Raw genomic sequence first — 26,781 nt, 5'->3', positions numbered from 1 at the left:
GCCATGAGGTGGCGCGCGATCTTGCCGTAGAGCGCCAGCAGCACCGCCACCGGCACCGCGAAGAAGGTGGCACTGGACACCGTGAAGAACAGCTTCTGCCAGAGGGCGGCCGCCTCGCTGAGGCACGTGGGCACCAGCGAACCGTCCGCGTACTGGTGGTACGCGAACTGCGAAATGGCCAGCATGGGGCTGCAGCAACAGACACAGTGTCAGGTCCTTCTTTACGTCCAGACGTCATACCTTCGGTTAGTTCACAGCACACCTGGTCGTTAGTCTGACGCAGTTATTAAAGCTGTTAGTAATCCATCACCACGCTGTTAAAAGCTTCAGCTAAACGACTCTCTACCATTTCTCCAGGAAGTTCATCCCGGTGATTAGATAATCTTTTAATAGTCACTCATGAACTGCATTGTCACCATCACAGGGTCGCAGCGACAAACAGAACGCCTCCTCCTTCACGTTCCACAGGCATTTATACAGTTACTGGAGAGTACATCTTTCCGTTATTGTTGAATTAGTAATTAAGTCGTTAGTAATCCGTCACCATGCTGTTACAACTTTCACCTACTCTATTATCGGACAGTGTTTTAGAAGGAATCACTCCACACCTCTTCCGCGCTCCTAGATTGGGTCAGATTAGGTGAGTTGACGCCCCACTTACACTCCGTCTACAGGCCACAAGTGGCCCATCGGGACCGTCCGACCGTCGTGCCACCCTCTGAGGAGGATGCGGATAGGAGGGGCGTAAGGATGGTATTCTTGACCGAAGCCGCTACTATTCAGTCGAGTAGCTCCTCAATTGGGATCACGAGGCTGAGTGAACCCCGATCGCAACAGCGCATGGCGGCTGGATGGTCACCCATCCAAATGCCGACCACGCCTGAGAGCGCTTAACGTCGGTGATCTCACGGGAACCGGTGTAACCACGGCGGCAAGGCCGTTTCCCTGACGCCCCCCTTAGGAATAGTTTTTCGCGTCTGGTACTGAACTTTACTCTATAAGTTCTAAATTTTGATCTGATGACAGCAGTAGCCGAAACGATGTTATAAGTAATAAATGATGTACCGGATTTAGAGATCTAAACAGAGTTATACATAAAATATCCTCAGTAATAGCAGACTCATCAGGAAATTTATTTCCATCGTTCATAGATTACCCATTCTATCGTTCACCGCCTATTAACACACGCTCCAAAATATCCTACACGAGTAGGTAGTCACAGTTCACGGGAAAGTTGGCCTACAGTTAACCACAGATTCACGTCTTTTGTTCCGGCGATTTAGTTGAGAGTGGAGTCTCTGATTAACATACAGTAAGTGCTATACATGCGACCTTACCGGAATCGAAATGTAGTGGTAGACTTGTCTGATTGAGTCAATGACTTTTACAACTGAGCAGTTAGTTTCCGTTAATTACTTCCATATGACCGTTATTCACATCAACAGACTCCTTCACGCTGAGTAAAATCTCATCTCCTAACGATCTCATTCTAGAGGAAAAAATTGTAGAGGGTATACTGTATTAACAGCACCAGTCTTCTAGCATTAGTCGAAATCCCTTTATTGCTCACCTAAAGTATGATAATAAGTTACTTTTCACATCACTGTGGACGGTAACTGTAAGAAAGCACAAGCACAGGGTACAATGACGTCAGCTGCCGAAAAGATGACTCTGAACTACAATTCTTGGCATGTTAGTATGGGTACTAGGCGAAAAATAAAAATTCATTTGTTAAATAAAATATTTCCTCTACTTCTCCGGGTGTTACAGCACAATTCGTCTCACATAAGGGAAACCCACTTCCAGAAGTGGATTAGTGCTGACAATGTAATAACGAAGTGATTACCACTTGCTAGTACACCTTTGGTAGGTTCGTCAAACCTCAAGGAGGCTTTTCTAGAGCACTCACCAAGGGAGAAGAATGTCCACATTAATGGTAAATTTCCTTACTGAACACTCTTGCTGATGTACAAACAATAAGTGCACAGTGTGACAACAACTGGATCTCATACGTTTCGTCTTAGAAATTCCATACACGTTACTAGCTGCTCAGTATCATTTTAAAGCCAGCGCGACATTCAGATGAACAGGCAGAATTAAGTCTACACAAATCGAGAAATAACCATTTAAGAGTGACAACAGTGTATAGTATCAACGGGAAGGAGTCGAAGTTCTCGTATTTTTCATGTACGGTTCGTTGTTGTGTTTATCAGTTAAACATGTTCCATTTCCCTGTCATAGATTTCGTATTCAAGCGGAGACGACGGTGGTATTTCAGTCTTTTATATCATATCCGTAGGGCCACTGTACAGACTATGTGTGGTAGGCATAATGAAACATGTTGACAAACCTGCTATGATAAGGCGTTATTGGGAACCGTTGAAGCCATAAAACAGGTTAACATTCGTTGCTGTTTGTAGTGAAATTTTTGGGAACATATACTACTGTAAGAATTTAGTAGAGTCTGACGTCACGAACTTTTAATCTGATGCCATTGTAATTATGTGACACTGTTTTACATAGCATGGCCTCTGACTTTTTCAGTTGGGGTGTCCATGAACTGTTGTATCCTGGCAAGTTGTCTTTTGCAAAATAATTCGATTCACGTGCCATAAAAAGAGTTTACAAAATTGAATTTATTTTGAGATCTTCCTTATGCAGGAAAATTACGTTTACTTGCATCATGGATTGAGGAAGGAAACCTTAACAACATGCCATCCGCAAGACAGGTGCTTCACAAGTCGATGACTCCCTTTGGTACTGTGTAGAAGCACTCTGTACAGACATTACTTTATTAAAAATAAATCCTTTTGATTCGAAACCAGACATTTCACAATTCATGGTAGCTCAACGAAACATTCAGTTTTGACATGGGAAAACTTCGTCAACAGTAACTGAGAGCGGAAGATAAAATCGCTTTCTGTAATCATTTTGTCGCTGCGATCATATGAGTCATTATATAAGCACTGCCTTTTTTTCTTGGTTTATATTCTGGAATACCCATTGTACACACCGTTAGCTAATTCACCTTGAATTACGTCGACTCCTTATTAAATACGCTACATCCAGTTTGGATACAAAGTCAACTGGAAATACGCTCCTGTTTCTCTTAAACGACGATTTCTTTCTTCACTTGTGGAACATCTCTATTCTAGAGTGTACGATTCTTTTTCGTCATCTACTTGGCAGTGGACTGTGGGCAACAACTACTGATTTGTCACGTTTTGTTGTCCGAGAACTATTTCATTCTTTCACGGAGGTTCTTACTTCATTCTTCTGGCAACTATTCTTGCTATCTGTACGTTTTTTGTCCTGGCGCAAGTCCTCGACTTTTGCTGGAAGCCCCTCTTTATTCAATTTTCTTTGACCAAGAAGAGTTTCATTCATATTTCATTCCCTCCCTTTATTTTCCGCTTGACTTTATTTGAAAGAAACACTATTTGCCATTAACACTTCCAGCAGACATACGCAACTGTGTTTTTCTCGGGTAGGAATTCGAATCCGGACAGGTGTGTTTTAATCCTCTGTCAGAGAAAAGAAAATTTTATTACGCCAGTATTCATGAATTTCATCATGAGTTCGCGCTTATTTTCAGCTGTGTATATTTATTTGCTACAATCAACGTCATAAATCATTTTTGTTTCACTTTAATGCTTATGACAATTATGTTGTGTTCCTGCTTTTATGGAGTAAAATGGAAATGGGCCATCCACTGCTTATAAATGTCTTGTAAGGGGTCTAAAATGACAACGGCCTTGCTGCAGTGGTAACGCCGGTTCCTGTCAGATCACTGAGGTTAAGCGCTTTTGGGATTGGCTAACACTTGAATAGGTCACCGTACGGCTCTGCCTAGTGCTGTTGGCAAGCGTGGTGCACTTAGCCGTTGGAGCTGATTGAGGAGCTACAGCGAACAGAAGCTTTCGAAATGTGGTGCTACATAAGAATGGTGAAGATTAGATGGGTAGACCGCGTAACTAATGATGAGGTACTGAATAAAATTGAGGAGAAGAAGAATTTATGGCACAACTTGACTAGAAGAAGGGATCGGTTGGTAGGACACGTTCTGAGGCATCAAGGGATCATCAATTTAGAATTGTAGGGAAGCGCGGAGGGTAAAAATCGTAGAGGGACACCAAGGCATCAATACACTAAAAAGATTCAGAAGGAAGTATGTTGCAGTAAGTACTCGGAGGTGAAGAAGCTTGCGCATGATAAGAGTAGCATGGAGAGCTGCATCAAACCAGTCTGTGGACTGAAGACCATAACAACAACAACAATGAGGAGCTAGTTGATCGACAAGTAGCGGCACCGGTTACGAAAATTGACAACGACCAGAAGAGTGGTGTGCTGGGCGCATGCCGCTTACGTATCCGCATCCGATGACGCTAAGAACTGAGGATGACACGGCGGCCGGTCGGTGCCTTGCAGTCTTCAAGGTCTGTTCGGATGGTGTTCCATTTATAAGTGGTCCAAAATCTCGTTAATGTGTCTTTATTTTAATATAATCCCTCGTTACTTTCTTGATTGTGTGATTTTAAAATGCAAAGCCGTCATGAAACAGAAGGTTGACTTGAACATAAGTGTTGCTAGGCACAGTTCTATTGGACGTGGAATACTCTTGTTTTCCTTCGACCTTTCAACTCAGATACCCAAACGGTTACAGGAGAACCGTTGTTTAACATTGACTGTGATCCTCATTGCATCTCAGCACTTTTCTCATTAACAAATATTAAATAAGTGAGAAATAAAAATCTTAGCTCTGACCAGGGATCTAATCCGCGACTCATCCACAGACCAGCACTTTACCATTGAATTACAGAGCAGATTTCCACAGTTTCTTCCATCTAACCGTCAGCTTAACGAGAGATGTCGATTACATGCATCCTTCTGGCAGTCCTACTTTGAATTTGCGTGTTGTCTTTGTTTCTATCTGCTGTTTCTGTTTCTCGTTCTCTTTTTCAGATGATCTAAATGTTGTACAAACGTTGTCAAAAATAGCCTACATTGTCTCATAAAACTAATTTGGATCGTTCCATCGGATAGGCACATAGGACTCTGCTTTAAAAATCATTCTGTTTTCAATGGGCAACAAACGGACGCTCCCCATCCACGACGGTTGTCTTATTAAAGGCGTGGTGAACAGTATTTGTTAGGGTAGCACCAACTGCACACCACCAAAACGAAATTGCGAATATCCGCCGTACCACCTGACAAAATTCGCCTGACGGCACGCACGAGGGACAAATGCAGCCAGTCGATCGGAGGTTTTATTACGCTCATGTACTTCATAATTATTGTGTTGTTTTCTCTCGTTGACGTTTACACATTAATGACCTTTATGTCGATCGGACATTAAACGTAACGGTCGTGTGTGTACAAACAATGGCGAAATTTAACAGCACATTAATAAAGCAGAGTCCACTGCCATCGTGCGTAATGAGCTGGCTAGATTGGGCGCTACTCTGCTTTCATTGCGTCACGTAACACTGGGAGCCCAGACTGACAGAGCTTTTGTTTTGCAGGCTATAGACAGCTTGGCTCAGGACCCCCGAAATGCCCTGAGTGCTGGAACGTAATGTTATACGGGACCCGTAGAGAAAAATTCCAGACGGCCGTGATGGACTGGAGGAGCTAGCAAAATAAAGCTCGCCTCAGATTTCACGGAAGCGCGTAGTGTGTGGACGAGCAGGTGTGCTTTGCTCAGAAGTCGTGCGGGACAGCAGGTGTAGGATTTCAGCTTCACAAAGAGCGTACCTCTCTCAGCAGCAGGTGTGTTTGGCTTAGGAGACCCGGAGGCGACAGGGAGTGAACTGACGTGAGTAACGACAAAGAGGGCTGTGGAGAACAATAGTCCCGTCTACTCTGACAGCGGCATCAGACTGAAGTAGTGTCTGCGGGATCAAAGCACCAGTCACTCGCGTGAACACTCTGCTAACGGGTTGTTCTATAGACACTGAGACGATGAAGTGAGCTTTGAGATTAGGATATGTGAAAATGGGGAATATCTTCCCACACATTAACATTAAACAAACAGAAGCGAAGCACCAATGTCTGTGAGGCACACAAGAATATTCTGCTACACACCTTTATTCAGTAAGTGTAATTTAAATTTGAAAAATAAAAAAAGATTTTGTCGCTGGCGTTTGGATATATGCTGTGACTTGTAACCTTTCGACGCCACCACACTAATTTATTTCAACAGTAACTGACATCACAAAACACAGTTGGTATTTGTATGGTTTGGTGTACCTCATTAATTTCTACATATACGAGTATGTTGTAACACTACATTTAAGATATGGCTTCTGTTTCTGAATAGTATTTTCATATGAATTAGTAAACATTTATTTATAGCGTATACCAATGTCGGATATATTCGCTAGTTGGTTTCATTGTCATCGTATCGGTTTACATCCACAGCTGGATGTATGCATTCATGTTCATTCAGTACGTTTTCTACGGTTATTTTCCCAACTTCCGCTCTTAAGCCTTGGAATCCACTAAAGTACTGATCAGGTTAAAAAAAAAAAAAAAGTTCAAATGTGTGTGAAATCTTATGGGACTTAACTGCTAAGGTCATCAGTCCCTAAGCTTACACACTGCTTAACCTAAATTATCCTAAGGACAAACACATACACCCATGCCCGAGGGAGGACTCGAACCTCCGCCGGGACCAGCCGCACAGTCCATGACTGATTAGGTCCATCCACCACTCATTTCCCCTAACTATATACCCCCACTATATACTTCCATCTCATTCCCAAAATGGTCATAATAGGGACTTCCATTCCAGTCTGTTCCCTGACACTTTCTTTTGCTGTTCTGTATCTCCTAGCAGTACACAGCATGCATCTCCCCTTCACTCACTGGGTAATCCACTGTTTTCGAATTGTTCTTACACTGAAAATCTGTGTCATGTTCCCTTAAGCCATCTGATGACACGCACTAACTATAAAATTTCCTTTTCGGAAATATAGGAAGTTTAGTTTTGGAAATTCTATTACTTTCTTGTTTGGCCCTTCGAAGAGCAAGTAAAATCATTAATCAGCTTTAGTATTCTTATCTTCCTAAATCTTTCATCTTCTCAGTAGTGGTTTTAGTCATTTCTAATGTGTTTTTCCTTCCAGACTTGTTTTCTTTCAGTTGTTTGGACGCGATCTGGTAAGAGTCGCACTTCTGTCTACATGTAGTTCTTTTAGTTGTCAATGGCTCAACAATGACTTTTTTGACATCCTATAACAATACCTAATCAAAAGAACACGTACATTATGTCCATTCTTTGCCATTATGACGGCGGGATCAGTGCTGAAGTCACTTTCAACGAGGTGTCTGAGTATCTGTGGAGGGGTATCGGCCCATTCGTCCCGAAGAGCCCAAACCCCAGAAGGCAATGATGTACAGCGCGATTCATAGCTCCAAATCACTCGTTTCCAGTCATCCACTGTGCAGTGGTTTCTCTCTTTGCACCGCCTCAAGCGTCAGCCAGTATTCACCGCAGAAAATCTTTTTAACTCCCTACTACGGTGTTTGTGCCAGATGGCCTGCTGGTAGGGCTCTGGGACTCACGTGTAATTCCTTCCGCTGATTTCAAACGGGTTCTTACAGCCACCTTCCCCAATGATCGGCGGTCCCTATCTGCCAGCACACGAGGACTGCCAGGCCTCGGTTACCAGAGGCTGTTCGTTTGCTGCCCAATGAGCGGTCCGCGTTCGAATTACTGAGATCTCCTGAACGACCCATTCTGCTTTACCGCTTTTCTACTGCCTCTTTCTTTAATGGCGGATCCCCCCTGTCATGACATCTAGCCGTCAACGTTGCATTACGTAGGCGTGTCCGGACACTTTCCATCAGTTAGAGTGTAAGATTTCTAGTTTATTTTGGTATTCAATGAAAGCGATGTGAACCCTCCTTTATTGGACGTGTCATACTTCACACTAGTTCTCTGGATATTTTTGAAGCAGTCGACATGCTATGCCACAGAGGTTCTGAGTACAAACAATGTGATCTTTTGTCATCAGTGGCACTGCCGTTGCCAGTAGATCTTTCAGTGGGAAGTAAATGAGAGAGTCGGTTGTTGGTCACGCTGATGAGCGGTCTGGTAATAACGAGTAGAACACAGAGATGGAAACGTAGAGGATGCTGCTGTTTGGAAATAAGATTTTCTAGAAGTTGATTCGAGAAGTGTGAAGATATTCAGGAATTGTTGTCGCTGCATTGCTGACTCAGTCATAAATTATGATGAGTTGAAAGAGGCAAATTTTTAGTATGATTTTTGTTTATTGGTTCGTGTCAGTGAATTTAAGTGTCGAGACGTTCTTTTTGAAAAATACCTAGTAATATGCGTCCGACCAGTGTTCCAACGCACAGGTGACATCGTTTTAGGGTACTACCTTGAGAGTGTTGTCGTTTAATAAACAATATAAAAGTATCGTTGCCACCACGTATTATCCATATCTTTAAATTACGTCTTTCTTTACCTTCACTTTCCCTTTGTTTTTTTTCCTCGTCAACCACTGATTCGTTAAGCTAGGCTACATTTGTTCCAAGTGAAGTATGTCAGGTCTCTCGCTTAAAGATTTAGCTGATAATTAGTTGCAGCGGAGTGTAACGCAGCAACTATGGTACGAACACAGCGCCCTCCCTCGTCACGATCTGTGTCCGCAAAAGGCAATTCGGATCATTAACGGCGATGTCGCCACTGTAATTACAAAAAGCAGCGAAGCGTGGCGGGTGCCGTAGTGCCCCTGCCATTGTTCGGGCGCACTGTTGCGTGGGAGAGGTGGCGGCCCTGTGTCGACTTAAAGGCTACAGTTGCGACGTACTGTGGCCGCACTGACCAGCAGAAAACGCGACGGCAGGGGCATATCGCAGCAGGGCAGCAAAGACAGCAGACATGTGGTGTACGCGCGTGACAGCCTTGGGTACTGCTCCTGTTAGACGGGCAAGCAACGAACGGTCAAAGTTTTCGAGGTACTGTGTGTGCCTTTCAGAGAGTAAACTGTGAAATGGAAGCTATAGACTTTCGCCTCCGTGTTCGAAACTCGATTCTTATTTTTGTTTTCCTTTTTGTTTTTCATTTATCTGCCCATGTCTGTAGCCGACTGCTACACGAATGTTTTGTGTATATTGAAATAACGTTAACCTTATTCATCTACTAATTTTATGTCTGGTGAGTGAATTAAAAAAAGAAAAATAAATGAATGTAAAAATATTCGAAATTGTTTTCTGTCAAATTCCTGTTGCGTATCTTGATTCATGATTAGCTGCAAGAGCCAGTTTTCGGAAAAGTGATCAGTTACGTGCGGCTTGCCGCGAATTTATTACCATCGCGTGAAATTTTCAGCAATGTTAACGATGTTTCTTTCGCGTGTGAGACTCTTACGAAGAAATGTAGCTGTGACAAACCTGCGATGCTTATGGTGTTCGGAATTCCTATGTTTCGAGTGTTTCTACGATCAGTATCATCGAAGGGAACGCATCAAATTATCCTGAAGAATAAACATAACAATAAAATATAAGCGTCAAGAAAGGGCATAGGAATGAAATATAGGAGTATGAGAATTTAAAAAGATTGTAATCCTTGAAAACATCATAGACACATACAGTATATAATAAATGTATAACACTTTTTCTGGCATCCAGTTGGAATTTTACAATTAATATAACGCCCTTTTATCCAATAGCCTGATAAGAAACATTCGTGCAATAACCGTCTACCGACAAGGATAAATAAATGAAAAAATAAATAAATAAAGTAAATAAAACTACAATCGGGCTTCGAACACGGACTCGACAGTGGATGGCCGCAATGCTAGCCACTATATCACCAGGTGGGCTGAGTTTATGGCGCGCAAAAAGGTTTCTAAGTTGTGACGTAAACTTTGACAGTAGTTTTCTCAGAAATGGTCTAGTATCTACGGATAAGCCTACATACCGGTTCGTTTATTTTGGCTCCTTTCCCACTGAGCGAAGATTCTGTTTATGACACCTGCCGTGCTCTCCTCGTGAGCGATACAGGGAATCAAACACATCTCCAACGCCGACCAGACTGTGGATGGCAGCATTGTAAATAACTGGTGACGCCAGTTGAAGATCACGTAAGAATTTGACTTTTGTTTCCAGCTCTGCTGATTCGCTGGCGCCAAGAGTGGTAGCTCGCTTTTAACGAGGAGAAATGAAAAGCCGTGCACAAAATGGAAAAGCGTGATATCCTTTCAGTACATGATTAATGGGTCGCTATTACAGTCAGTTATTTCATAAAAATCGTAACAGCATGAAGTCCGCGTGCAACAGATGTAAAATTGATATGAAGCGTCGCATATGGTTGGATACGCCAATGGTTTTCGTTTCAGCAGAAATCTATAACAGAGACTGAGTAACAATATCTACGTACTATGCAGAGGGTGCTCCACAATTTCTAACACAACATTCTAGGGATTATAGAGGAGGACTTAGTAGATACAGTTTTGACAAGGAACTTATATCCGGAAACGTAATGATTTGATATAAAATAGGTTTGAAGATCGTACCACTTCCAAATCTCCTGCTTCCCCGTACGGTGTTTTCCAGATGGCAACAGTCCATCACACACCATTTTCGTCTGACTACAGCAACGGCTTCGAGGAACCTGGGATTGTTGACGGGCGCACGCCAGTGTTTGTGGACGTTGCATATTAAAGCACGAGTCACTGGTGCATCTTGTGCACCCAAGAGCAGCGCCGCCACGTGGCTCATCTCCTGTACTGTACACAGGTCAGAGCTCATTGCCTCCGCTGAGTGCGTATCGTGATGCGTTAGATCTGAAAGTGACCCGATTTTCAAACTTATTTTACATCCGAATAGTACATTTCAGGACAGTGATCCCTTGTTGTTGTTGTTGTTGTTGTTGTGGTCTTCAGTTCTGAGACTGGTTTGATGCAGCTCTCCATGCTACTCTGTCCTGTGCAAGCTTCTTCATCTCCCAGTACCAACTGTAACCTACATCCTTCTGAATCTGCTTGGTGTATTCATCTCTTGGTCTCCCTCTACGATTTTTACCCTCCACGCTGCCCTCCAATATTAAATTGGTGATCCCTTGATGCCTCAGAATATGTTCTACCAACCGATCCCTTCTTCTAGTCAAGTTGTGCCACAAACGTCTCTTCTCCCCAATCCTATTCAACACCTCCTCATTAGTTATGTGATCTACCCATCTAATCTTCAGCATTCTTCTGTAACACCACATTTCGAAAGCTTCTATTCTCTTCTTGTCTAAACTATTTATCGTCCATGTTTCACCTCCATACATGGCCACACTCCATACAAATACTTTCAGAAACGACTTCCTGACACTTAAATCTATACTCGATGTTAACAAATTATTCTTCTTCAGAAACGCTTTCCTTGCCATTGCCAGTCTACATTTTATATCCTCTCTACTTCGACCATCATCAGTTATTATGCTCCCCAAATAGCAAATCTCATCTATTACTTAAGTGTCTCATTTCCTAATCTAATCAAGCCTTTATCTACTGAGTCCCATCCACAAACTCTAAAGCCTGTAATAGGAACTGTGAGGCCCGCTGTATAATGGAGGATTACGCTGCGGTTTTTTCATTAGGAAATTACAGTTGATTGTTTGGTTGTCAAGAGATCATGTTATGGCTCGAGTAAGAAGAAGAAATGTCTACCAGTGTGTGGTATCGTACAAAGATCGCTGCGCCACACCAATGATGGCAACGCACATCGATATTAGACATTAGTGATGTCTCGCTGCAGCTCGAAACGACGAATGGTAGAGGCTGAAGAAGACACGCCCCCTCTCTAAGCATAATGGCACCCTCACACGGAGGCCAATATGGAGCCGAGCTCAGAATCGACTCTGCCTAACTCATAACCTCAGCTAAAGCGGTTGACATCATTGAGCAGGATTAAAGAGTAATTAAAGTCTCAAAGGGAAATGTACTTTTGTGACTGATGAACATTTTACTCCAGGAGAATAATTTGTTACTTAGGCTTCAGATGATGCTTCAATAGTCAGTGAGAGTTTTAAATTCTCAAGCTCTCCTGCGGCAAAGCAATGTATCAAGTTAAGTGAATCTTTTTCTTCATTCACGTAATAAAGTGAACTAATATTTCACCTACTGTAGTTCCAAAGAGCAATCTCCCAGAGGAATCACAAACTGGTTATGGCCCGACAACTGTAGTTTCATCTGGTCGTAATACAGAACGTGACGGAATTCGACAGCGATAGTATCATCCTATCAAGGCGCCAGTTTGTCATTCCACGATATTGCTGTTCCCATTGATTGCGATTCCACGACTGTCATGTGAATATGGATGGAATCGATGTGTTCAGGAGGACCATACTCAACGCCAGGCTATTTGTCAGTGGCACCACAATACTAGCGCCCGAGAAGACACTAGCTGCTGGATTGTACAACCGCATCATGTGGCTTCATTCAGCAAATGGTCTTGTTTTACCAAGACAGTTTCCCAAACGAACAGTTCGACAACGTTTGTAGCACCACGGACTGCCAGCTGTTGTGGTTTTCCCTGACGATGCAGCAGACAGAGATGCACCGACAATGGTGATCCCAAGATAACACTGGACACTTGAGTGGGATCACATCGTATTTTCAAACGAGTCCATGCTCTGCGTACGTAACATACCTGTGCTTGGAAGCTCGGAGAAGAATGACTCTCGCCACACTGCATTCGTTATCGCCACATGTGCAAGCACATGCTGGATGGTATGGGATGGCATTGAGTACACAGGACGATCCATTACCTCTGCTTCGGAAAACCGATAATTTGAACATAGCCGTTACATATGTAGCGTGTTAAGGTCGATGGCTGGAACCTATCTTTGAGGGTCTCCACGAAGATATCTTCCATCTGGATAACGCAAGACCCCATGTTGTCCGTGCTCTCCTGACCTTCCTCAGTTTCGACGGCGTCTGACTACAGCCGTGGCCAGCCCGTTATATCCAGATATCTCCTCGACTGGCGATAGACTGGCAAATCGTCACTTGCCACCTACGTCGAGCAGTCTGGGGTGACACACCCACTTCTATCATACAAGATCAGCTCGACTTAATGGCAGATGGCTTAGGGCCATTGCCGCTGCTAGAGGTGAAAGCTCTATATGTTAATTTCCGCGTCCTCCAAACCCCTAAATCAACTGCAAATTCAATCATTCATGCATCCTATTATAATGTATACACACTAAGTAAATTTTCTTCATTTGACATCTTTTCTTTGGTCGGAAATTTAACAGACAGCAACGTAATAAGGAGTGCCGAGACATTGGCTTCAACGAAGGTAATCTAATAATGTGGAGCATCGCTGGCTAACCAAACGATACAGTGAATGAAACGTAAGTCCGAAGCCAGTCGGATTGTGGGTCGCAGTAGCGTAAACGGCTCTTTTCATGTGGGACAGATGTACAGATTTGCCTTCGATCTTGTGAATTCGCATATTGTATCCCTATATTTCATTGGAGATTAGGGGTCGATGTTTAACTGTGTCAATTGAATCTTCTTTGTTTGTGTGAAGGGGTAGACCTCACATTTAGGTTAACAACTTTGTGTTCTACCATACGACAGGTCTTGTCATGGGGGAAGCCTCGTCAGAGAAGTACATCGCATGGCGTCTAGGTAAGTGATCCAGTGGTGGTTTCCCGTTGCCTTCCACTGATGATGATAAAATGATAATGAGGACAACACAACACCCAGTCCCTGAGCGGACAAAATCTCTGACCCACCCGGGAATCGAACCCGGGGTCCTTGGCGTGATGGACCGCCGCGTTGACCATTTTTTTTTTTTTTTTTTTTTTTTTTTTTTTTTTTTTTTTTTTACAAATGTAAAGGAACAGGGATACAGGGATGTTATTTTTATGTATTTATTTATTTATTTTTCATAAAGATCACTCTGTTAAAAGGAACATGTGGAGCATTTCATGGTATAGTTTGTGCATTAAATATGGAGCGGTGAGAGAAACGTGAGGTTCATTATCAGCTGTCAAATGTGCACACCGACTGCACCCGGCACCTCCCAACTGCGTGGGGGGTCGAGGAAGACTGCCTGAAGATAATTGGCAAAGGTTTTCCGATAGTGAGACCATCTATGAACCTCATTGTGGGCTTGCTGCAAGAAATACCAAAAGTCGAGTCACGACTTGGCAGCATCCCCATAGAGGTACGCGATCGTCCAACCTTTGACCCAGATGATCGAGTGTGATTTAGTCGCCGGAAAGTAGTCACTCTCCGGATGTAAGAAGGAAGCAGGTGTAATATGTTGCGGGGTCACACGGAGGTAGCAAGCCACCATCTGTCTTCCTAGGAGCCATACCTCCTCCACCGCGATACAAGTTAAGCGGTGATGGTCGTCATCCACTTGGCGACATTTCGGGCATAGTGGAGTGTCCACTAGTCCAATTGCATGGAGTCGTTGGTTGGTGTTGAACTTGCCACAGGTGACAGAGAACCACAGTGCCCGAACGAAGGTAGGAAGGAATTTTTGGTGCACATGTCTCCAAATCTTCGGCCAATGCAACTTGGGGTGTTTGAGTTCAATGACATTACGACTTATCCGTCGTAGCAGCCAAACATAAAAATCCTTCGCGCATGGTGGTCTCGTGCGCGGAAGCTCGTCTCTGATATAACTAAGTTCCACGATAAATGTTGATACATGCGCAAGATGTGACGTAATGTTGCCCACCGCCACCGGAGGTGTGAGGTACGCTGGAACTAGGAGATCCAGTAGGCGGGATGTAAGGGAATCACGCCCGCTAGGCCATTGCTTGTACATCGTGGCTAGAAGGAGCGCCGTCGCTCGGCAGTGAACATTTGTAAGTCCGAGTCCCCCCTTGTCCGTAGGGAGCGTGAGCGTTGCGTATCGCACCTTGAGGGGCGATCCAATCATCACAAAATAGCCGAGTGCTGATTGAAGTCAACGTCCGAGCGTGAGTGGTAGGGGCAGGATCTGCGAAATATGCACCATTCGAGAAACCACATAAGTGTTCAGATATTCGACTCGCTGCAAAGGATCAAGGCGCCGTAGGAGATGTTGTCGGACCATGGTACGTGTTGTCTGTAAAATACGTCGGTAGTTAACTGCCGCAGTATGTTTGACAGATGAGGTAAAGTCTATGCCGAGATAGCGGAATCGTTGCACATAAGGAAACGGACTGATTTCTTCCGGCGTATGGCCCCTTCCAACCGGCGTTGCTGCCGATTTGTTCATGTTCACAGCACTACCCGCCGTCACACTGTGGTCCAACAACAGTTCAAGGACCGTCTTCACCTCTTCCTCAGAACGAACGAGCAGCAGGAGGTCGTCCGCATAGGCACGACATTTGAAGGTGTAGCCCCGCAGTTCCATCCCAGAAAGAGAATTTGTTAGCCTCCCAATTAATGGTTCCAACGCTATCGCGAACAGCAGCATCGAAAGAGGGCAGCCCTGGCGAATGGATCGTCGAATTTGAATGGGCCCTGCTATACGCCCATTAACCTGTACCAAGGATTGTGCGCCCCCATAAATCCTTCTAATGAGACCAGTAAAACGGTCTGGAAATCCCATTTGTTCCAGTACAGCGTACAGATAGTTATGGCGCACCTTATCAAAAGCACTGTCAAAATCAACCGCCACCATCGCCGCTTGAAGCCGGCACTCCTCCGCTAGCGCTATCACATCACGGCATTCGGCAGTAGCTGTTTGCACATTCACCGATCCACCCGGTGTCGTCTGTTCTGGAGAGAGAACGCTACGAATTAACATACGACATCGGGACGCTAGCAACCGTGCAAAGATCTTATAGTCGGCATTAAGCAGGGTGATGGGGCGATAATGTGTGACCGTAATTCCTGGCTTCGGTTTATGTACTGGCACCAAGAGGCCTTCCATAAAAGCCGGTGGAATAGGCGCATCAGAATTTAACATCTCGTTGTACATTTCCGTCCATCGCGGTGCCATTTCGTTGCGAAATTCGCGATAAAATTCAGCAGGAAGTCCGTCAATGCCTGGGGACCGATTCAACGCACCCTTTGCGATCGCATCATGTACTTCCTCACAGCTAATGGCTTCCAGTAAGGTTCCCGCGGCTTCCACCGTCAGTGTACGGGAGACGTACGTGGCTATACGTTCGAGGTCATCGACAGGGGCTGCTTCTTCCCGATAGATGTGTTGGTAATGGTCGACGAATGCAGAGACAATGTCCGCTTGACGCGTCACCCTTCGGTCTTCGCGGGTAATTAATTCCTGTACCAAAACGCGTCGTCGGTGTTTTCGTTCATTCACGACGTGGTGCATGGAAGGAATCTCGTGCATTATCGTATCGTGACATCTGGCGCGCACCATGGTTCCCTGAAGATGTTTCCGAGCTAAAGCCACTAGTTTAGCTTTTATCCTTTTGCGTTCGATCCAGACGTCCTGTCCCGGTGGACCATCGTCCAGGTCGCGCAGCGCTGCAAAATAAAAGTCGGTCGTACGGCGGCGCCATTCTGCCATCTCCCTGCTATATGAGATGAACGTACGGCGAAGCGCCGGTTTAGCACAAGTCAGCCACCAATCAAGCTTCGTCGCATACCTTCCAACCCTTCGCTCGCACATCGTCCATGTCTCAAGGATCCGGTGACGGCATTCAGGATCATGTAGATGTTGAATGTTTAATTTCCACGGGGCCTTACTGTTCCACACCTCTCTACGGGGAAGAAGCACCGTACAGATGTAAGCGCTGTGATCTGAAAACGCCAATGGCCAGCGTTCCGCGTTCTGGACATCATTTGCATGAGCCCGCGAGATATAAATGCGATCTAACCTGCTCGCCGAATGACTGGTCACATAGGTGTATCCCGGTGCATCTCCATGTCGTAATTCCCACGTGTCACGAAGTACAAGGTCGTTGACAACGATTCGCAACTCCTGGCTGATGTTTGCTTGCGGCCATTGGTCTTTCTGGCTGAGAACACATTTGAAATCTCCACCAATTATTACACATTCATAACGTCCATGGAAAAGTGGGGCAATGTCTTCTGCATAAAATCGTGCCCTTTCCCGCCGCCGATTGTTTCCCGACGGTGCATAAAGATTGATGATGCGTGTCCCAAACGTCGTGAAAGCCATTCCCCTGGCCGACGGAAGGTAACACACGTTTTCCACTGGGAAGCCATCTCGCACGTAAACTGCCACCCCACTCTCATTGTGATCTCCATGTGACGAATAGGATTGGTAGCCTGCGATGTATGGGAGTGCAGCTATGTGGACTTCCTGCAGCAAAGCAATATCCACATCAGATGCCCAAATCGTTTCCTTCAGTAGGTGTATTTTGGCCGGTGAACGCACGTCATTTATATTTAATGTCGCAATACGGTTCGCATGGCGTTGAATCCCACTCTGTCGACGCGCAAAAACATCTCCCTGGAACAGCGCTGGGGGCTGAGTTAGAAGACGTTCTCTCGCCCCTCTCCCTTCACCTTCAGCAATTATTAGGCTGTCTTCGTGAGTGCCGGCTGCCTCTGTATGACGTCCGGCGCCTCCTCAATATCGTCATACCACATCTTTGCAGGCAGTGATATATTCGTGTCCATTGCCACATCATCTGCGTCTGGAGCGCCAACTGGTTGTGCTTCCTCTTCAGCATCACCACGTCCCGGTACCGGCAATGTGACAGGCCGCTGCGGGTCTGATCGAACGGTTTCCATTGTCTCATCCTGTTTCGTAGAGGCTGTTGTGTCGTCTTGGTCCACAGGCACATCGTCGTCGGGGCAAGGGGAGTCATCCCCAGGAGATGTCGTGCGACGACGCCGTTTCCTCCTTTTCGGGGAGCGTTGTTTGCGTGATTTTCCTTCCGTGTCCTCAGATTGTAAGGAATCACGGCTGCCCGGCAGAAAAGCATCCGTAGGAACAGGAAGTGTTTCGAGTCCCATCGTTGTACTCGGCGGGAGTTCGGTCGAAACTGATGCTGTCGTCGCAGAGTGCGTTCCAGACGGAACAGCATCCGTAGTGGCTGGAACTGCTCCGTTTACTATCAGTGTGCTTGGTGGGAGTTCGGTCTCATCTGAAGTTGTCGCCGTAGATTGTAAGCTCGATGGAGCAGCATCCTCTGTCATCCCGACGTCCGCTACAAGGTGTCGGAGAGTGCCATCTTGATCTCCCATCGGGGCTGTGTCCTTTCGGTCATCAGCGGACGCAGTGAGGGCCTTGGCATAGGTGATCGGTAGTACTGTCATCGCTGGCGACGGCTCCCGCACACCTGAAGGCAGTTGCGTAATCCGCCGTTGCATACAGTTCGACCTGAGGTGTCCCTCCTGGCCACAGCCAGAACATGTACGTGGTTGACCATCGTAAATCACCACCGCCCGACAACCACCAATTGTCAGATAGGACGGTACATGTTTCTGAAGATCAATAGTGATCTGTCGCACTCCGTTAAGAACAGGGTACGTGGCGAATTTTGTCCAGCGTTCTGCTGTGTGACCATGTACCGTGCCGTATGGCTTAAAAGCCTCGATAACTTCGTCAGCCGGGAGCTCAAATGGCAGCTCAAACACACGTATTGTCCGTACACCCAGACCAGCATGTTCTACAGCTACCGTGACGACATTCCCGTCACTATGGCAAAATCGGAGACCTACTTTTGTCGCCTGTAGAATTCTCTCACACGCCGCGTCATTTACCATCTTAACATACACCGTGGGACTAACGATGGACAGGTGAATTCCAACAATATCGTTTGGCGGTATCTTGACGTCCTCTCGAATGAATCGTTCCACTGCTAAAGCCTTTGGTCGTTCGTAGTCTTTGCAGAAATTGAACCGTAATGTAGTTTTCCTGTACTTGTTCGCCATGATCGTTGTTACCAGCCCGCGCGCAGACTAAGTCCACAAGTAAACAAACACTCGCACTCGCCGCACAGGCGGAAGTATCGGACCTCCGCTTCGCACGGCCGTTAGCGCCGAACTGTGACCATTCAGCTATCGTGGCGTACTTAGGATAACAGGAAAAGGTCAATGCCCGTGACAATGTGCCTAGTAGCGAACCTACTTCCCCATTACATTTTAGTACTTCTTGAGTGTTATTTATTTCAGTTCAGTTGGATAGTTGTATGTGCGTGGTACACACTCAGTAATTCAGAACGAACAAAATTCGCAAGTACTGTCATTGTTTATTCAACATTCATTTCAATTACAAAACTTCCTGTTCGCGCTGTCACTAGTCCTGATTGTTACAGTTATCTCTATGGCCAGTATTATTATAGATTTTTCACCATAAATCCTTAAAAAAAATTAGACGACGCTGACAGTTATTCTATATTATCATCCACACCTGTTCGTTTAACAACTTCAAATAAACACATTATTTCTTTAATATTTCCATTTTACCATTTTTTCATATGTTCCTTTGAACATATTTCGCTTGCATTACCAGTGGTATATATTAATCTTACATTTTATATTCATTAATTTCTATTTATCACCCTTTGTCAAAATGCTGAGTAGCTCCACCAGACTAAAACGACCTACTGACTATATGAACGCGCACGCGTGCTCAGTGATGAAGAGATAACAAAAATAACTGCAGAGCGAATTCGAGTGTTTGGGATCTGCACCTGGTCGGATTAAAGAAAGAAATCGAAGCAATTGAGAGGCAGGCTGCTGGATTTGTTAGCGGTAGTTTCCAACAACATACAATTATTACGGAGATACTTTGGAAACTCAAATGAGAATTACTGGAGGGAACGCAAAGTTCTCTTCGAGGAAGAAAATTGAGAAAATTTAGGGAAGGAGAATTTGAGGTTGACTGCAGAACGAGTCTACTGCCACCAATGAACATTTCGCGTAAGGACCAAGAAGATAGGATTTCTGAGATAGACGGGCATAGATAGACCGTAGTTTTTCCGTGGTTCTGTTTGCGAGTGAAACAGAAAAGGAGTGGTACAGGGTGCCCTCTGGCACGCACCATATTGTGGTTTTTTGGAGTGTGTAGAAAAGAACAGACACCATGCGGAATCTGCAGCTGTGATACATTATATGTATACTGAAGGTAGAGGGGGGAGAAAGGAAAGGAAAGGGAATATACTGTTGACGTCACCTGCATCGGGACTATACGCAGAATCAGCGGTGACGAGTGAAAATGTGTGCCAAATCAGGACTCAAACCCAGGACCTCCTGCTTACTAGGCAAATACTGAGTCTGGGTGTCGTAGAAGTTAATGCTACTGCTTAGTAGGCAGAAGCTCCTGGGTTCGAATCCGGATCCCGCACACATTTTCACTTGTCATGGCTAATTCCACGTGAGGTCTCGATGCAACTGACATCAATAGTCCCCTCCATTTCCTTTCTTTTCTCCTCCTCCACCTTCAGTTTACATATGGCTCTGGGACTTAACATTTGACGTCATCAGTCCACTAGAACTTAGAACTACTTAAACCTAACTAACCTAAGGACATCACACACATCCATGCCCGAGGCAGGATTCGAACCTGCGACCGTAGCAGTCACGCCGTTCCGGACTGAAGCGCCTAGAACCGCTCGGTCACCGCGGCCGGCTCAGTTTACATATAATCTAGACGTTAATTCAGAGAAACACAGAGGTACGAACCATGCAAAACGTAAAAAGCCTTGCCTTTGACTGCAGCATCAACGAGTCACAACGAGAGTTAGTCATGTCATACACACATTTGTGAGTACCTATATGTAGAGGTGTGACGTGGAATGAGGACGAAGGCTGAGTGACAAATAGCGCGCTTATATTAAATTACCTGTCTCAGTGTCATCCACGTCACTTCAGGGGTTTTTAAACATTAACAATAATGGCACTATAGGTCAGGGTTCCGAGACGGTGGAAGGCGTACCTCTGGTGCTACGCAATGACACTGCAGGTCGTACACGTGCATGTAAACAAAACAGTACAATTACTGTATTACGTTATTTTACCTTTAAACTGAAATGACAATGAGAAAAACTGAAATTACAATGAGAAAATCGACTGATAAAAGTAGGATCTGTACAATGTAAATGAAAATGGAGTTACTGCAGATCGTACAATGTAAATGAAAATGGAGTTACTGCAGATTGTTTGTTTCGGACTGTATGCAGGACAGAGAAATGTCCATCTGTAATCTCACAACCCCTCCCTTCATCAGTCATCGCTTCATTGGCCGGGAATGATTCATCTCGTTTCGACGATGACGATATTTTGGTCGGGTCTTATCGGTGGGTATTCGAAAGTATTCGTGACTCTTTCCAACTGCTGCCAACTTGCGTGGTGTATAATGTATGGTGCTGTAGTAGTCAATAGGCAGTGAACGGTTTATTGTTGTTATTGTCACTTTGTTGCACATTACGTTAATGGAACCGATTTTTAAGTCTGATTCATCGTCAAAATTTTGCTTTCGGACTCTTAGCTTATCATGCTCCATGTTCAGTTTGTTACTCTCCCGCACAAATGGTTCCTATTGTTTATGATGTTAAAGTTTCATAAATATTTGGAATGTAATTTCTCTCTTACTCATTGAATGTCTGTGTCAGAACCGATTTAATTTAATTTCATATTATTTGCTACAGATTAGTACCATTAAGTGAACATGAATGACTCTCTAATTGCTTCGACCAGACCTGGTTACAGTACTTGTACATGTCACTTTTCTACCATATATAGCAGTTGATCGGCACTACGTAAAAACCATATATGTATTGCCAGCACTGGACAAGATGGCGAAAATTACTGCCCCCGTACTATTTCTCACTGCTGTGGCAGTCGTCATTCAAACTTCCGCAACCCTCCCGCTTTTTGCCAGTTCTGGGTTTCAGCTTCTCTCATCATGCTTATCAACATAATGACTGTCACGATACAAAGCAATCATAACATCACTTTATACGCGTATCCGTTACTATCAAATGTTGTTCTTGTGGTCTTCAGTCCGAAGACTGGTTTTATGCAGCCTATGTCACGCGTTATTCAGAACACGATATCGACCATTCTAATACTGAAAAGAATCCCGGTTCATATTTCATATTTAGTTAGTGAAAAGAAAAGTGTTAATAAATAAACTACATTCCAATTTTATCCACGATTTTGGCTTCATTACGTAGTCTTGACTACATGATAAACAATATCTGTGGAAGTTCTATACAACGTATCGTCATAATATTTAGCCAACCAATTTTGTGGGACACCAAAAATGTAAAATGCATGAAATTGTTCTTACAGTGGATGTAAAATGTGTGAGTGAGACGAACTATATTGAGAAACTGAACATTCATAACGTACTTGCATGTTTATCTGCGAAAATGGTCCTTGTCGGTACTTCAGCGTAGAGTTCGAATAGAATCGCTGGAACGTTGCAAACCATTCAGATTAATCGAACATCGACATACGCATAATGCTGGTATCACCAGGATGTGTTCTTTCTCCTCCCCCCCGTGGGCAGTAATTGAATTAAGAGTCAGCCGGGAATAACATTTAAATCAATTGACGACCACTAAGCTAGCGTCACGAATTTTCAAACGTCGACTGCCATGTATGAAGGCGAGTGGCACCACGATTGCTGACGTCGATCGAGGGGTGTCGTCGTGATCGTATTGAATGACATTGAGCGGTGACACACGAAGAAGGGAGAAAGAAAGTGGCGCCCAAAGTGGGGCGCGAATCAGAAGAAAGTCAGATGAAGTAAGAAAGTGCGCGAAGTCGGGAAGAAAGTGAAATCTTACGAAGAAAAGTCGTGTGCGTCAGTGTGGTCACTCAAGGGCCATACTTTGGGAAAAAACCGTCGAAGCAGAGATCTACGCAACTCCGACGGCTGAGACGTGCCGTCATCATGACATCAGTCGGTGTTCTACAACGGCGACTTCTCGTCGCGGGCCTGGAGACATCGTCCGGCGCGCAGATCACAGTTGGCGCTGTCGTCTCTGCGAGGGGTAGCTGACAGCGCGCTGCAGCCACTCGAGACATCGCTACAACACATCACGCGCAGAGGCAAGGAGGTAGGAACTAACTAACTTTATTCTCGTAGTGAGGGCTTTGTATTATAAATCGAGTACAGTTGGTTCGAGATCCTGATTCCCATTGTACTTAGCTCAATAGGATAGTGGTTAAACCAGAGATTGCAAGGAAGTGTCGGGTGAATTTTAATAGTCATTTGCCTGTGTAGATTGCGAGTTTAAAGTTACAGCCATGAAGCGGAACTACTTATTGAGATCTGCCAGTGACACTTCGTCGATGGGTGAACCCACTGAATTATCGAGTGATGTTGGTCGATTGGAAGAGATTGGAGGTAATAAAACTATGGAATCGGTTGGAACTAGTTTTATTCCTAGCAATAACGCAGTGACTGATGATTCGGGTGTCCTTAGTAATAATGATAATTTACATGTAACGGAGGTGCCTAGAACACGTACTCAATCTGAGGAACGTACAGTTTTCAGCCCCAGTTGACCTTGGATTAATATTACAATTGTTAAATAGAAGGTTTGACGAATCCAAAGTAGAACAAGCTCAAATCATGGCAGAACAAACTAGAGCTATGGCGGAATTAGTAGATAGAAAGTTAGAATTAAGGTTTGCAAAAATTGATGAACAGTTTAATCAGTATAAGAAAGAGATGCGAGACTTGGTTGCCAAATGTGAAAAGGAAAGTAAGGATAGTCATAAGTTGTTGTCTGATAAAATGGACAACTTAGATTTAAGTGTCGAGACTAATAATAAGCAAGTGAGCACCTTAAAGACATCTGTGAGCGATTTAGAGAATAAGGTAGAAGCTATTAATAATAACATTAATAACATTAACATAACATAACATTAATAATAACATTAATAATAAAGCTATTAATAATAACAGAATCAATTGAACACACAGTTGGCACAGATTTGTGAGCAAGTAAAGAACTTGGATATCTCGGGGCAAAATTACGTAGATGATTATTTTCAGAAGCAAACAAAAAAATTTGAGGAAGAAATGTCTGAATGGATCGAAGTAAAATCGGGGGAAATTCAAACGGAGGTTACTGAGGCTGTCAGTACTGCCGTACACCAATGTAGACTTGATGCCTCACAGTCGAAAGAATCAGACTTAGTAAGTAAGTTTAAAGAAGAATTTAATATAATTAAAGATAAAGTAATGTCTGAATTATCCATGTGGCAGGAGAGGTAGATAAACGGTTAACTACAAGTAATAGTCCCGTAAGTCACCCTTATTATAGAGATGAAATGTGTGAAGGTAGTCGTCCACCGGTATCATCTGACCGGAATCATAATTGTACGGTGAATGGAATGGGAATGAACACTAAGAATAAGGAGAAATAGGATAACGAGAGAAGTTGTACAGACAGGGGGGCTGTAGAATCAGGTAAAATAGAGCTCAGTATTTTTAAGTCAAGACAATTTCGGATATTTTCTAATGAGCGTAACTGGTTACACCCTATGGTGTTCCTAAATAGTTTTAAAAATGTATTTCCCTGTTCCTGGAGGGAACGGGACAAAACACAGCAGTGGAGAAGTAGCGTTGTGGGCGTCTGAAATCGCTGAAAAGTGTCGCTCATGCCACAAATTTGAACAATTATTTATAGCAAAGTATTGGTCAATGAATAGACAAGATAGGGCTGAGTATTTCAACCCGAAAAAAGGTACGCTTAGGAGATATTTTGATAAATATATTAACAAAACATGTTACTGGAACAATCCTATGAGCCATTGTGAAGTGTTAAGAATATTAACGGGGAAGTTGCCCATACATTTACGTGAGAAATTAATTAATGTACCCGTAGATGATGTACATCATTTTTTAGCGGTTATTCATTCGTTAGATGTTATAATGGAAGATGCTAAAAGCATGGGAAATCATTATGGCAATAATGGAAGAGGATGTGATTATCGTATTAACGGAGATAACGCTAATGGAAATCCAAAGAGTAATGCCGTTCGGACTCAACGTCAGTGGAGGGGTTTTTATAACTGCTTTGGATACGGTACTGGGATTAGATCTGAGGAAGAGGGTAACCACATACGTGGATGACTTGCTAATTGCTACTAAGACATGGGAAGATCACATAGATGTTATACGAGAAGTGTTGAGTCGATTTCGAGAGTATAATGTTACAGTAAACTTAAGTAAATCTAAGTTCGGAAAAGTTTCTTGGACACATTATCTCACCAGAAGGTATTTTAACAAATCCTAAGATTGGAGACTATACGATGTTGCCCATACCCTAAAACAAAAAAGCAGTTGAAGTCGTTTTTGAGTTTAGCTTCTTTTTTTAGAAAATTTGTACCTAGTGGCTTGCTTAACAATGACTTGTTGGCGATCTTAAAGAAGAATGCACCATGGAGATGGAATGAGAGGCATAGTAAAGCTTTTGACGCTGGATTGTTGTCACACCCTGATATTAACGCAGATTTTTGTATAATGACTGATGCGGCAAATTCGGGGTTTGGCGCGATTCTGTTCCAGACCAAGCGAGAAGATCAATTAAATGATATAAAAATAATAGCGCTTGCCAATCGGACATTATCTAATTGTGAAAGAGCCTATACCACGACGCAGCTAGAAATTTTGGCCGTTGTATGGGCGTTGCATAAGTTTCGGTATTTCGTGTTCGCTAGGAAGGTTAACATATACTGTGACCACAAAGCCTTGACTTTTATGATGACATGTAAGATCGTGCATACAAGGTTGATGCGCTGGGCGTTATTGTTACAGGAATACCAGATAAGCATTAAATATGTAAAGGGAAAAGATAACGTGATAGCCGACGCTCTATCTCGTTTACCACGGGGTAGCGACGTAAGTGGAAGTGTTGAGGATACCAATTATAATTTTAAGGTTATGGTAATAGAAAATGTGCCGTACAAGAAGGAAATAAGTCAACTAGGAAAAAATATGAAAAAGTTACAACGTCTAGATCCGATTCGGAGAGTCATTATTGATAAGTTGGAATCAGGTATATTTGAGTCTAGGTTAGATAAGTATAAGTTAGAAAATGGTGTACTTCTTCGAATGGTGATGGTCAGTCTGGTGAAATGGCGTGTATGTATTCCGGAAGGTGTTCTAAATGATCTTGCATGGTATACTCATTTTACATGGGGACATTTAAGTGCGGATAAATGCGCAGAAATTCTGAAACAACATTGCTTCGTGTTTAATATGAAACGAAAAATTCGTGAAATCCTGCGACGATGTAAGCTGTGTCAAAAGGTTAAGCCTATCAATTATTCCACGAAGATTTGGCTACACCCAATCATACCTTCTCGACCGTTGGAATTGGTATCATGTGACGTAGTGGGGGCATTGCCCACGTCGAAGGGTAGATTTAAGTACATTGTAACTTTTTTTCATTGTTTCACTAAGTATGTCAGAATGTATCCGTTAAGAACAGCAACTGATCGACCTAAGTTAACAAAATTGATTAAGGATTTTATTCCTAATGTGGGTAAACCCTTAGCCATATTAACGGATAACTTTAACCGGTTCATGCGAACTTTTCTTAAAAAGAACCATTTTAATTGGTTTAATTATGTGAAAGTTTTTGAAACGATACATAATGAAATACCTCATTCCTCGACTGGTTTTTCTCCAGTTGAAGTTATGTTTCATCGAGAACCTAGTTCTAACTGGATTAAAGGTTTACCACGTGTCTTTGATAATAAGATGGACTATGCAGATGTCATTGAACACGTCCAAGTGGCTTTAAATAAAAAAGCAGAGTTAAGAAAACGAAAATATGATAAGAAGTTATCTAGAGTATGTGTTTGTAAAATTTACGATAATGTCCTGTTGAAGAAGCATGTAAAGTCGTCATCTGTAATG

At 43.7% G+C, this 26,781-nt stretch overlaps 1 protein-coding gene across 1 annotated transcript in view; it reads right to left on the bottom strand.

Moving 5' to 3' along the window:
• The window catches only part of LOC124613669 (galanin receptor type 2-like), a 128,811-nt gene that overhangs the window by 56,580 nt on the left and 45,450 nt on the right, over positions 1-26,781 (bottom strand). The window contains exon 2 of the mRNA XM_047142386.1: positions 1-189. Within this exon, the coding sequence (XP_046998342.1) occupies positions 1-189 (189 nt within the window). The remainder of the gene's footprint in view (positions 190-26,781) is intronic.

The sequence above is a fragment of the Schistocerca americana genome, chromosome 4 (genome assembly GCF_021461395.2).
Source record: "Schistocerca americana isolate TAMUIC-IGC-003095 chromosome 4, iqSchAmer2.1, whole genome shotgun sequence".
NCBI classification, from domain to species: domain Eukaryota; kingdom Metazoa; phylum Arthropoda; class Insecta; order Orthoptera; family Acrididae; genus Schistocerca; species Schistocerca americana.
Note: the sequence above shows the minus strand (reverse complement) of the source record. Positions and strands in the feature narration are given on the sequence as shown.